Source organism: Salvia hispanica, chromosome 1, assembly GCF_029641045.1.
Source record: "Salvia hispanica isolate PSC_SH4W2 chromosome 1, Shi_PSC_v1, whole genome shotgun sequence".
Classification (NCBI taxonomy): Eukaryota; Viridiplantae; Streptophyta; class Magnoliopsida; order Lamiales; family Lamiaceae; genus Salvia; species Salvia hispanica.
This window is the reverse complement of record NC_142692.1, coordinates 28,220,738-28,235,296: the sequence shown is the minus strand read 5'-3', so window position 1 is coordinate 28,235,296 and position 14,559 is coordinate 28,220,738. Positions and strand designations below refer to the sequence as shown.

General features: G+C 35.4%; 1 protein-coding gene and 1 long non-coding RNA gene across 3 annotated transcripts; both read right to left on the bottom strand.

Annotated features, from left to right (window-relative positions):
* Window positions 1-3,190: 3,190 nt before the first annotated feature.
* On the bottom strand, window positions 3,191-7,321 carry LCBK2 (Diacylglycerol kinase family protein). Of its 2 annotated transcripts, none has more exons than XM_048119719.2 (12): window positions 6,988-7,316; window positions 6,720-6,796; window positions 6,264-6,317; window positions 6,115-6,174; window positions 5,548-5,622; window positions 5,404-5,450; window positions 5,258-5,298; window positions 5,057-5,141; window positions 4,823-4,937; window positions 4,604-4,726; window positions 4,105-4,205; window positions 3,191-3,755 (listed from the first exon to the last, which is right to left on the bottom strand). In XM_048119719.2, the coding sequence occupies exons 1-12, from the start codon at window positions 7,139-7,141 to the stop codon at window positions 3,626-3,628; spliced, it is 1,062 nt and encodes a 353-aa protein (XP_047975676.1). In that variant the 5' UTR covers window positions 7,142-7,316; the 3' UTR covers window positions 3,191-3,625. The 2 variants fall into 2 exon arrangements, with proteins under 2 accessions (XP_047975676.1, XP_088918727.1); XM_089062601.1 differs by lacking the exon at window positions 3,191-3,755 and adding an exon at window positions 4,366-4,452 and having other exon boundaries at window positions 6,988-7,321.
* A 464-nt stretch (window positions 7,322-7,785) lies between these two features.
* LOC125219335 (uncharacterized) lies at window positions 7,786-8,791 on the bottom strand. Its single transcript, XR_007176115.1, has 2 exons — window positions 8,157-8,791; window positions 7,786-8,027 (listed from the first exon to the last, which is right to left on the bottom strand). It is a non-coding gene; the product is annotated as an uncharacterized LOC125219335 (long non-coding RNA).
* Window positions 8,792-14,559: the final 5,768 nt, after the last annotated feature.

Genomic DNA, 14,559 nt, shown 5'->3' with positions numbered 1-14,559 from the left:
GCAAAAAATGATAGTATTAAATAGTTAAAGTGAAGAGAGAGTAAAGTAAAAGAGAAAATAATATAGTGAAGAGTCTTATCTGCAATATTATCTCTTTACTTTACTTTTTCTCTATTTTAACTATTTATAATTGTTTTTTCAAAATAAGTGCGCAAAATGAAATGTCTCTATTACTATGGAACGGAAGGAGTAGTTGTTTAGCCTAGTCTTCTATTCTACATTTGTCACTAAAATCAATGACTTTTATTAGTGATATACTCCCTCCGTCCACAAAAAATAGAGCAAGTTGTATATGTCACGGGTTTTAATGTAGAATTGATAAAGTAAGAGAGAAGGAGAAAAAGTAAGTGAAAAGTAGTGTTAGTGGAATGATGTGTAGGGTTATTATTTGTTGAAAACTTTCCATAAATGAATGTGCTCTATTTTTTTTGGACGGAAACAGTATAAATTAAAAAAATTATGGATTACAACATCTAGATCATACCTCCTTTGCCCCTTTGTAATAGAGACATTTCATTTTGAGTACTCATTTAAAAAAAATGATAATAAATAAAATAATGTAGAGGGAAAAAGTAAAGTAAGAAAGAAAATAACATAAAAATAATTCTTCTTTATATTATTCTCTCTATTACTTTATCATATTTTCACTTTAACTATTTATTATCATTTTTTTAAAACAAGCGCTGAAAATAAAACGCATCTCGTACATAGGGACAGAGAGTACAAATAGATGGGGTCATTGATTAATATGTAAAAATTATGGATTCCGGTTTCAACATGATGCCCAATTTGTCCAAATACAAAATGTCAAAATTATTATAGACTAGTAATTAGCTATTTTTTAAAATTGCAAGATTGGCCAGCATTTGATGAAAGTTTATAATTTTCCCGACAATTTATCTTATAGTATTTAAATTCATATCCAACTTGGTGTGACACTAACTAATATAGGTAACGTGTTAGTTTTGATAGATACTCCATAACCTGGAGTATTAAAATTAAAATTTTGGATTCGTACTACTCATTAACTTTTTATTGAACTTAACAATACTAAAGGATAAGATTGTAGAATTAAGTTCCACTAACGAAATGAACTCTCGTATACATCAAATTCTGAGATTCATACCTAACTATATCTTGTTCGGATGTGTATTTACCTAATCAAATTTTTCTGAAGCAATGTGATCATTTCATGCCGATAGCGGATAGTCCACCAAATTATTAATGTAAAATAAGAGTAGGCTCTATTGTATATGGAACTACTATTATTACATAAAAAATGATACTAAATGGCCTAGTAAGATGGCATAAAAAGTAGAGAGAGCATTAGAAAGTGGTATATAAACATACCACCTCCAATGCTGATTTGGGTTGAATCCTTTCTAGCCACACATCAAGAAATGGTTTGTTTCTAGTTATTATTGTAATACTAACATAGGGAGTATTTAATTTGAAAGTAATGTGAATTTTTGTCATCTTATTAGAGTCACAAGGCTTTGTTTCCCGGTCACGAGAGCCCTTTTTTAGCTCACCAACAAATAATTTTCTTTTGTTTCTTTCCTACATCAAACCAACCCTTCACTATTCGTCTCGAATCATCCAATAATGGATTGAATGTGTATGTATGTGTAAATTAAATTATAAATTTTCTTTTGAAAGAATAAAATTCATCTTCAAATAAAAGTGGAATAACATTTTTTTTTAATTTAATAGAACCCTAAATCCTAAATCCCAGATCCTAATATTTCATTTTACTAATTCAGTTTTTCAAGTAATATATGTAGAAAAAAAAGGTGTATATTTATTCGGTTGACAACTTACAAAAGTGTAAAGAATATGGGTGTGTTTGCTCAAAGCATCAAAGTGACTACCAAATCATCTACAATGACGTTTGTTTTTCGCATCTGTTTTAAAAAAATAATTGTAAATAGTTAAAGTGAAGATAAAATTAAAAGAGAAAATATTGTAGAAAAGACTCGCGTTTACATTATATTCTCTCTTACTTAATTTTATCTCAACTATAACTATTTACTAGTATCATTTTCCAAAACAGGTCCAAAAATAGAACATCTTGCTTAAGATGGGACAGAGAAGGAGTACTTTTTATGTTTATTTTGAATGATCATATTTTAAACCTATCCCACAAAATTTTAATTGTCCGTGGTCAATAAAAAGCAACATTTTTTCTATTGTCTAACTATTTACTATTTCTACTATTTTATTCTCCCTCTATTTTTTTTAATTTTATTCATTTTTTATTTAACACAATAAAAAATTAATTTCTTAAATTATATGCTAAAAAGAAGTTGATCATTTCAGATTGGACGGAGGTACTTTGTATAAAATTGATTGATAAAGTACAAAATGATCAAATTATCCATAGTAGATTTGGTTTCTTCAAGAATTGTAAACAATAGTACTATAAATTTATACTTCCTATGTCTCGCAATACGAGTCCTATTTAGTTATGACATGAGTTTTAAGAAATGCAAAAAAAAAGTGGGTTGTATAAGTTAGTGGAATATGAGTTCAACTTATATATATTAATTTTATACACCATTCGTCCCCAAAAAAATATGTACTTGAGTTTGACACAGGTTTTAATGTAAAATTGGTAAAGTAAGAGAGAGGTAAAGAGAAAAAGTAATTAAAGTATTGTTAGTGGAGAATAGGTCACATCTCATTAGAAAGAAAAGACTTTCCAAAATTAGAAAGTGCATATTCTTGTGAGACGGACTAAAATGGAAAAAATGCATATTCTTATGGGACATGAGAGTACTAATAAATAAGTTGGTAGAATATGAGTCATATTTACCATTTAAGGTAAAATATAACTCTTACAGTGGGACGAACCAAAATAGTAAATAAGACTCTGATTGAGTTATCGTGGGTTGGAGGGAGTAACTTTTAGGCAAAGATTTATACTAGTACTATAAGTTTATCACTCTCTCCTGCGAACATATTTTACCTGGAAAAATGAGTTGTTCGAAATTTTATAGTCTATTCATATAGAAGTATTTTATAAGTATGAAGTGGCAAATCAATCGTGGTAGGGAATTTCCCCCCTCCACCACCTTCATTCTACAAAAGTGGCAAATAAACAGCTTCAAATTTTCCATGTCCATTAAAATTACCAAGAAATTCCTTTGATCAACCAATAATTAATACATGCACGGCTCAACAAAGAAGCTTCGAAACAAAACAAACCGATATTTACTAGTCTAGAATTGTTTGTTAGTACTACAAACCAAGATTGCTTTGCTCCCAAACAACTTTTTAAACGTACAGAACATTCGAAAGTTCGTTGTTTTTCCAAATAAGATTCACATTCTTTTAGGATAAATCTAAAAATATGCTTAAGAAACTAAGGCGATAACAAAAGCTGGATGGCTGTTGGGGAAAAAACCAATAAAACATGCATCCTCCCAAAAAATGCTATCCTTAACCCTAGTTTACGTCCTTATTAGCACGAATATACTGGAAACCCCGTTCTTTTCAGGTGGGACATGCTGGACTCTTCTTTTTCATAGTGAGTGTGTGGCCGCGCTCGACAAAACTGGAACTTAATGACACTTGGGAGCAGCTTTTTCTTAAGCATATAACTTACTCGTATTTGAGGAAGGTGCTAGGATATCATTTCTATTACACTAGGCAAAATGCTGAACTTTCTTGGAAGGAATCCCAAATATTCCCCATCCGACTGGACAAATATACTGCGACTGCCACCAATCTCCTCGACTTCAATTGTCCATGCACTGGAAGAATACAGAGGAATATTCCATGTAAAGAGTATAACATTTGGCAGATCATAAACAGATATAAGCAAGCAATTTTAAACTGAGAAAAGTAGGATAGAAGACAATATTTAGGCTGGCACTTAGTCACATAGCCTTCCCCCTCTTCATAAGTTGCAGACTTACATCAGGCACTCATTACGTTCAGAAACATGAGATTAATTTCTGTTGGACCATTGATGTGGCCAATTTCATATTAAAATTTGATTACAGCATTAGGTCTATGATATGCTGAAGCTCCAAAACCAGGGATTGTAGCTAATAAGTGAAATATAAATGAGAAAGGGAAAATAATTCCCACATAGTTTACCTTCTAGAAGATACATTTTTCACAGACAAGTGAGTTCCATTGTATAGCTTGTGCAGCTTGAGGATGAAATCATACCATTTGAAGTCCTGAAGAGCAACCACCTGAAAGAAAGCAAGTTTGGGCTATGACTTCCTTTTCTTTATATTATTGCATCTTGCTGTGATTCAGTTCGGGTTTTTGCTAAAGAAAAAGCTTATTGAATAATTAACAAGCTGAGCTCGAGGACAGTAGATTTGGCCCGTCAGCTCACGAACTACTCACTTTTCAAGCCTATTGACTATTGCCGAGCCCTAAGTTCAGTTCATTCTTGAACATGAACTTGAACTTGAACTTGCATCTTGTACAAGCCTGAGCACATTTAAGTTGATAAATGAGTATTTGTGAACCAAGTTTTAGCCACCTGCTAAGTTAATACATTTGATTTGAGCGAAATCTAGGCCTATATATTTGGTTGGGATGGGGTTGTTTATAGCCCTAGCTAAACATGTATCCATTGCACCTCAAAATTCCTGCTAGACGGATGTGCGTTTGGTGTAATCTTCATTCCACCACCAAAATATTTGGCATTCCCAACGCAAAGAGCTGTTACCTGGGAATAAACTTCCCAGTCACCATCGTCAACCTTTGCGACATTGACAGAGAGTGGAAGATTATTTTATGAAAAAGTTGATACACAGGGCAAGATAAATTTGACTAAGAAACAAATTAAGATTAATACCTTTATTCTAAGATCCTGGTTGTGATGGCCAAAAAATGCTTGCAAAGCACCTATAACATAACACAAATTACCAAACTTCTTGTATCTTGATGCATAATAACCGGCCTTAGCGCTCCTGCAAGGTTGCCATAACTAGAGGTAAAGAGCCATGATATACATTCAAGGACACAAAGCGTTGCCCACAAATTTATGTTTACAAATGAATTCAAGCATTGCCAACAAAGTTATGCTTACAAATGAACATCAGCAACATTTATGAAATAGTGCGACTCTGCACTCTCTCCAGTAATAACGCCAACATCAATGCGAGATCTTATCCCTGAAAATACATGAGAAGGGAAAATAAAAGCACTTAGTGTTGTAGGGTTGCATTCAGTTACAAAATCTGACAAGGTGAAAAAGTACCCCAAAAGGATCAACAAGTAGCAAGTTTACCTCTCGAAATGCGTTCAATGGCTTCATAAGGGTCATTTTTCCTGATATAAACAAAGAAAACTGAATCACATTAGTAGCTAGTCAAAGGTTATTATAAGTGACAGAAACCTCCTCTAGGAAAACCAAAATCAGGAGATTGAGCTGACCAGCCAAATGTTCTAGCAAAGTCAGATCCAGTTCCCAAGGGAATAAGCTGTAGAGAGAAAATAGTAGGTAAACAAATATATGTATTCAACTTATCATATAAGAACAAATTATGATGCATTTATAAGAAAATTATATTCACTTACACCAAGAGCAGTTGTATGGCCAGATTGGTCGTGATCAGAAACTGGTTTCCCACCCCAGAAGAAGCCATTAACGACCTACAATTATTAGATTAGTTGGGCAATATTTCAACAGAATGACAGGAGGCCAATATTTAGTGTGAAAAATGAGTACATTTATATTTTGAATGAGCCTCTTATAACTCACAAGGATATACTTACTGAAGTTTCACATTTATATCAGAAATGCTGTATTACCTACTTCTAGAAAACCTAAAATATCATGAAACAGAGTTCTGAACTGCAATATAAGCTGATCTCACATAGTTTCAGATATCTCATTTATAATCTAATCACTAGTTGGTTATCATATAGTAGGTGCAGCCTTTTAATCATTTTTGTTAGTTAAAGAAAAAAGCTTAACTCCTCTTACATTGGCACATTATTGTATCCGCCGGTGAATATGCAGCTTGTAATTAGTCGTTTCCCTCAAAGCTTATGTGATATACTATTGTGCAGCTTGTAATTAGTCATTTCCCTCAAAGCTTATATAACGATGATACTAGTTAATGGTAAAGGACGAAAACACACCTCATGAAGGGTTCCGTCACCTCCTACCGCAATCACTGCATCAGCACCCTCACGTATGGCCTAACCACAGAATATGACTCAGACTCCATATTTTGTGTCCAATGCAGTCAGTCAAACATAATACTACTTTTGTAGTTAGTTTTTCTCACCTCCCTTGTAATATCAATGGCATGGCACGGACCAGAAGTCAGAGATTCGCATATCTGACCAGAATATAAAAAAATGATAAAATTAAATGTATTGAATAAGATATACTAGTATTATTAGACAGTGGAAACAGCAAATTCCTTGATTCAGAGCTAGCGAAACAAGGCCAAGTGAGAATGCAACAAGATAGGTATATTGAAATATTCATATGCATTATTTTGTGATAGGACTAGTGGAACAGCTGAAATACATTCTGAGTCTCACTAGTACATCAAGGCCATACTAAAAACACAATTGCCAATAATCCAGTAACAGAGACTGGCAAAATTAGTCTCGAATTATTAGAACTAACTGATTGTAAATGCAACGTTCAATCACCAAATCCAATTTACCAAATAACCTTCCAACAGCACCAAAAACTCAAATCGCGTATTTATTTGATGAAAACGCTTACTCACATTGCAATCAGAACGAAGGCGAGACCTCAGGAAAGGCAATAGTTTCTTCCACTCCTTGCCAGTCCTTCCATTAGCTCCTGCTCCAGTTTCAACCATTTTAGACCAATAGCATAGCATTTAGCAGATAAGCACTGAATCCTCAACAGGAAACGACAATTCACACAAAACCAGATTTCAACAACCGCAGACTCTTCGATGAACAGTATAAGCACATATCACGAATAAATCCCCACAATTCGCAGCATAGAAAAAATCGAAAGAAAGAAACCTCGAGGATTGACGACGAAGACGAGGTCTCGGCGGCGAGAGGTGGCGCCACCGCCCGTAAAGTCGGCGGTGAGATCCGAAGCGAGCGGTTGCTCTGCTCTGATAAACGAGGGCTTAGCCATTGGGATGATCGCCGCCACTGCACACGAAATCATAATTGCTGTCGCATAAAATTGTGCGTATATATTATCCGGATATCGTAGTTTCTATATCGGATAATAATTAAGCGATAAGATTTTGAAGGCAAAGTATCTTGATTGAGTGATTAAGTGATTAGTGCTTTGAGTTTGTGCTCCGTTGGCCGCCGTTACATTAATAATCATCGGACTTTGTCAACAGATGCGGACTTCTAAATTCAAAATAACCATATGCGTCTCCTTTTCATTTTATTCCAATTATATTTGTTCAGTATCTATAACTATTTATTTTATAGCAAATCGATTTAAATTAAAAAGGCTAATTAATAAAGCTAGCACCTATATCACATTTGTGTATAATGTATATTTCTTAATTTATACTCAGGTTCGTATTCACTCACCTTTTTTTTTTCAATAAATTCACGTGTTTCTCAATTGCTTGATTCATATTTATGCCTGTTTTTCATGTCTGAGAAATATTACCAATCTTATTAGATAATTAGATGTAATACCCGCTTCTTTAATTACCCCGTTACGTTAATGCTTAATGACGAACTACAAAATTTTCGTTCTCTTGATTCATGATCGAATGGAAATCGTTACATTTCCTTGTTTATGTTTAATGGTGAGGTTCGCAAAGAGATAAAAGCTAAAGTAAGAAGTTAGCAAGCAAAACAACCTCGAATATGCATACAAAATATTTTCGAACCAAAGGCGTTCGAGTACCTTACATACATAATGAACTAGCATCTAATTACAAATGTTTGAATGAAGCGATGAGAGGAAAATTAGGATTTCATTTATTTCACTTCGGGCCTCCCTCTTTAAGCCCAAGTCGCGACCTGTTTCGAGCAGCCCGTCAGGCCCAAGGCAGCAAGGTGGCAGCCGAGACTTGCAGTTCCACCTGCAAGGTAAAAATAAACTTTTTATTTGGGAGACAAGAAGAATTAAAGGGAGCTACTATTAGGAACTTGAGGCAACTTTCCTTTACCAATGAGAGACTAGGATATACCCAAAAGGGGCAAGTCAATACCTGCAACACCCTCTCTTCAAAACAGCCCCTGCAACCTTCTTGTACACTTCAAAAGCAAACAAAAGCACATCAATGCAAGGTTTTGGAACCAAGCCTAACACCAAGTTTCATTAATAAAAAGTAGTGAGGATCAAAAGACAAGAGATATGCTGGGCATAAAAACAAAAGGAGATCAGCCTCATTAACTCCCTCTAAAGTACACAAAATCAGCCTATAAAAAGCCCCTCCACACCACATTCGAACTCCCTTTCACTCACCACTTCAAAATTTCTTGCTTTCTCCCCACAATTCACAACCGAGAGTAAGAGAGTGAGTGGAGGTCGCTATGCCTCTCAAAGACCTTTAGATGCGGGAGTTTTTCCCAATCCACCAACCACAAGGAATCAGGTAGCACATACTCCCCTATATACCTCATTTTTTTTCATCCACTTAGAACATCATAACATGATCATATGGGAAATAACCTTATCATGTATAGAACATAAAGCACAAGCATAACTTGTACGCATAAAACTCAAAGCATAGTATGAAAATTTCCGAAAAGAACCATAATCCGTTCAACTCTAATACCATGAACCTTCAAAAAAAAAAATCCAACTTTTAGCTAACTGTAAAAGAACTAAGAGAGAGAGGGTAGGAACTTAGCTACTGCCGATGAAGCGGCGTGGCTCACGAGCGGTGGCGGCATCAAGCACGCCGGCAGAGGCTACCGGTGAGGTCTCAGCAGCGCGGCAAAGGCGGGAAGGGCAATAGTACTGCACCACAGTGTAGTAGCCGAGAGAGGGAACGGAGGGAGGCGATGCCTCCTCTTTCCGGGCAGCGCTGACTGCGAGACAGCGGCGACCCGACGGCGGAGCAGCGGAAAGGGCTGTCGGGCCGAACAACGAACAGCGTCGGTCGACCGCGAAATGGGTCACTCCGAGCGTGAATTCGCCGGAGAAGACGAGAGATTGAAGAGACGTTGTTCTATCCGGGAAAGAGAGAAAGCTGGACGGAGATGGAGGTTGCTGGCACGAGCCGCCGGAGTCTCCGTGACGCCGAGGAACTGGAGCCGGCGGTGCTCCGGCGACCCAAGTGGAGCGGCGATGTAGCCGAGACGAAGAGGGGAGAAGAATTTAGGGATTCTATTCTTCAATTTGGGGATTTTTGATTTTGATGAAATGAGAGAGAACGATGGATATGGGGGAGTGTTTAGTTTGGGCCAGGCTTGGTGGACTCATGTTTAAGTTGGCTAATTTTCTTTTTGGGCCACTTCATCAATTAAGTTTTAAGTTAGGCCACTAATTAAATTAAAGTAGGTATGAGGGATCTAATTAAATCATGGGCCCTTCGATGTTATGGACTTAATAATTAATAGTCCGCAAATTAATTCTACGAAGATAAGTCAAATTTTTCCGGAAATTAGCAAGAGTGCTCAAATGATTAATTTTAAGAAATTACGATACGCTAACGATGAATAGACCTCGAGCCAAATTTTTAGTACTTAAATGAATGGCTTAGGAGGTAACACCCTCAAGTTAAGCGAATAATTTTCCCAATTTAATTAAATCTACTGATTTAATTAATATTCAAGAATTCTAGAACTCTTCTAGAAAATTTAGAGGAAGAATAAAATGATCACGCACTTAGGAAGCATTCATGTTTAAGCTTAATGGATATCTCAAAAATCTAATTAAGTATTATTTTGTTCCTAAAGGGACGTCTTCGAACGTCATCTAAGACCAAGTTAAGGAAATTTCGGAAGGAGCTTTAGCTTTTGAGGTGAACATTTCTTTCAAAACGTGATTTCAGTATGAAAATGTGAATCTTTGCTCAAGTATGTTGTCATGCCATGTTTTGTTTTATGATTACCTATCTGCTTGGCTATGCCAATTTAGTTAAATCGAATTCGGGTCCCAGTAGGGCCGCAAACCCTACTCGGACTAGTGTACACATGAGGGGACCGTGAGCTAACAAAGGAGTTGGCCGGTCCAGTGACCGTCGTGGAATGTGGCCACATTCCCGGTTCACATCAGTTTCAGATATGGTATATCTATGTTATGTGATTGCGCAATCAAATCTTTACTAAAGGAAAAGTATTTTAGTGACTCGGGTCTTTTAAGTAAAACCCCGTGATCACTCAACTGTGGCATTGACAATTAAAGATAGAACCATTTTTGGCAATGTGCCCACTGAGTATATCAAATACTCAGCCCTGCATGTTTTTTTCAAATGTGCAGGTTGAACGTGGACGAGCAGACGAAGGTGTTGGGACAAGCTTTTTAAATAAGTAGTTAGGTAGCCCAAAGTAGCATGTCTTCATACGTGCTATTTTGTCTTGGACTCTTCCGCTGCAAATCTAGAATTATGTGCTAGAAAGCTATGAACTTAGTCTTGATACTCTGAACACGTTTTGACTATGTACCCATATGCCTTTGATACTATTGATTTAAGTGATTTCATCCTTTTTATTGTTGTCCCTTGATTACTGAAAATTGTTTAGTCGCGAAATAGCTACGCTCACTAGCACTAGGGAGTTGTGGTCGTGACATTAGATCTTTCTCCCACTATATATACATTACATTATAGCCTCGCATGAATGTAAAGTTGTCAGGAAAAATGATTTCTGAGATTATGATTTCTGGATTATGATTCTTATTAGGATTATGATTTTAGGATTTTGATTCCTTTGGAATGTAATTCTTAAGAATATGAATCCAGTAGAATATGATTCATGTGTTTGGAAACAATTCATAAATTATCATTTTCATATAATTAAATGAATATATTAAAAATACATTATTTACATAAATTCGAACAATGAAATTATTATAAATTTGAATTAAACAAAACTTTCTTTCAATAGAAAACAAGGTTGATATAAATAATTGTAGATTAAACCACAACATCTATAAATTCAGAAAAATCATAGAAGTGGTATAGATTAAGCTTAATGATCAAATAAACTTTGATCGTAAGTTAAGCAAACTACAAAAAACAATTCCGCGAAATTAAAATCCAATAAAAAATACTCCTATGATTTCAACTATTGCTTTTTCATCTTCTTTCTGGGTGCTAATTTTTTTAGATGATTCTCAACTAATAAATATTGATTGGATATGTCGCAATTCAAATTAATCATTATACTTCTACCAACTAATTAAGAATTTTACTTCGAAATTTGAGTTATAAATGAAATCTTGAAGAAGAAAATGTACGTATTTAACTTGAATATAATATACAGTGAAAACATAGATGAAGAATGAAGAAATACTGAGTGGAGCGTGTGAGAAAACCATTCTTTTAAAATCCTAGATTAAGAAAAAAGAATACTTAAATTAGTGGAGGAAAAAGAATCCTCATATTTTATATTAAATTCCCTAATTTTAGGAATCTGATTATTTTATTTAATTTTCTTATAATTCAATCAAACGCAATAATGTAACAAGTAACTAGGAATCATTTTACTTTCCAAATTTTTTAAAAACAAAGAAATTTAAAAATTTGGTATCAGATTACTTTCTCATGCGACAATCCTATCAAACATGTGAATGAAGTTCAAATTTTACTTAGCCAACGAATGGTTGAGTTAGAGCATCAAATTACAAATTAATTCGGCACCTAAAATTTCACGTAACACGTTGGAGCCAAACGTGAAAAATTAACGTACTTAGAGTGTCAAAACCAAGATGATTCTTTTCTTATTTTGGAAATATTTAAAATATTTAATTATCATTTCCCTTTCTTACTTTATTCACTTATCGTACTTTTAAACACCCAACAACTTTTTCTCTCTCGTACTTTTTGCATATCTATCTCCTATTTTTAAACACCAACAACCTTTTATCTCTATTACTTTATTCATCTCCCCTACTTTTAATATCGAACAACTTTCTCTCTTCCATTTAAAACATTTTAAAATTTGCATGCATAAAATCTCATATCATTCCAAGAATGGGTCATCTTCCTTAGGGCGGAGGGAGTATATGTTTGTCATTCCAGAATGAATTTTAGGATTTCATACACATGTTTGTACTCTATAATGTGTTTCTGCTACATAATCGAAGAAGGAGAAGTTAATCTGATTACAAAATTTCTCATGGCAATTTTAGTAAAACAAATACAAGTACAATTCTATAGCAACAACTCAGTAATCTAGACGGCAATTAATGCAACACCTTTGCGTATTTGATCTCCACAAACAAATCAAACATATCTAAAATCAAATCACCATTCAAAAATTTAATACGAAACCAAAAATAATTCACTTTAATTATCAGAGATGTCAGAGGAGACACAATTGGAAATAAGTATCGGGCAATATATATTTCAATATTTGAAACTAATTAACTAAATAAAATATTTGAAAACTCTAATCCTAAAAATACCGAGTATTATCAAGTTTATTGGGTATATATACCCGCGCGGGTAGCAGGTATATCCATACCTGCAAAAATTTAAAACACACTACCCGATCCCACCTTGTTTCCTGTTGTTGTCGGGTAGCGGGTTGGTATGTGAATTACCCATTACCTGCTACCCGTTTCGACATCCCTACGGCCACACTTGAGGAATCGGGTGGCCAAACTTAATTTTGGAGAGAATCTTACACCCGCACACAAATTGATAACTCCTGCATATATACTCGATAGTTAATACAGGTACCCAGTCTACCCACATTCGACCCTTCAGTTGTAATCGATAATCCTGATAACTTATTTAACTAGTGATCGCTACTTGAAAAATGGAAACAACCACAACTAATAGACTCCAAACAAAAATCATCAATGCTTCAAACAATAATTATCAACTCCAGTTGCGGTGGAAGGGTGGGACTGTTGATCGGACCATCGAAGGCCGCGGAGCTGAGGGATGTCGAGGTCGTTTCGCTTGGACCGGATGGCCTTTTGTGAATGGGGTGTGAGGGGTAGCAACAGGTAAGGTGCAACCGGCTGAAATGATCATCGTTGGAGCGAGGCACATGTTTGTGGTGTGAATGAATACTACTCCCTCCGTCCCGCTTTAGGAGTCCCAGTTGAGTCGGGCACTTGTTTTAAGAAAGTGATTAAGTGTGTAATAAATAAATGTTGTAGTGAATGTTGAGACTCACTTTTAATTGAGTGTGTAATAAATAAATGTTGTAGTGGATGTTGAGACTCACTTTAACACTTTTTTACTTGCTTTGTAGGCATTTTTTATTAGTTTATCCCAACCGGGACTCCTAAAGCGGGAAGGAAGGGTATATGATAGTATGTGTTTGAGCGAAGCATGCAATGTGATGTGAATGGATTATATACTGGCAAGCGCGGGCAGAAATGTGAAAAAAGTAAAACATAAACTAAATTCAATCGAGTCAAGATATTGAGATAATGTGTTTTTAACATTCATGTGACCCCAATCTCAATGTCTATGGGTAGTGGATATTTGATACTTGAAATGTATCGAGTTTAAGAGGATATTTGTTAGCTGATTAAGTTTTTCTCCTTTTAGTCAGAGTAGTAACTTCTCTATAGCTTTGTGTTTTATTGATCTGCTGTTCTAACCTTACAATGGCAATAATGTCTAAGATTAATGACGAGTCAAGTCTTCTGCCTTAAATGATTCAAAAAGCTAAATAAGGAGTAAACACTGGTATGAAATTCTAAATTTACATTAACTAGTAATGCATTAGGCCTGTCAAAATGGATACTGGGTATTGGATACCCAATATCCAAACCCGAAAAATCGGGTTTCAGATCGGGATCGGGTATTGAGGATTTTGGTTTTTCGGGTATCGGGGGTATCGGGTAACCCGATACCCGATCGGGTATATACCTGAATTATCCGATTTTTAAAAATTAATATATAATGTATTTATTTAATTTTTAACAATTTAAGTAATTAATTTTTAAACACGAACTGACTGTTCCTATTACTAATCATACTTTAAATAATTAAATATTAAACATTAGGCTACTGTTCCTAGAACTAATAATTTACTTATATAATTAAACACGACTCCTTTCCTCTCCTGCTCTCCCTCCGCCACTGCCAATGCCGCCGTTGTTGTCTCCTCTCCCAGCGTCGGCAACATCTCTCCCTTCTCTTGCTTTCTCGCCTGTGACGCAGCCCATATTGCCCAGCCACCGCCATCCACCGTCGCTGCCCTCTACCTCCGTCAGTTAATATATTTTTTTGAAAAAAGTCAAAATTAAAATTGAAATCGGGACTGGATACTCGAGTCGGATAATTGTGTACCCGAAATGAAATTCGAATCGGGTATCAGATACTATATTTTTAGAAATTCGGGATCGGTACTCGAAATTTTCGAATCGGGTATCCGTAGGTACCCGATTTGACAGGTCTATTCATTCTGTTTGGCTGGACTTTTGACAGAGGGTGAATTTTATATTCTCCTCCCCCCCCCCCCAAACCTTCTGGTTTC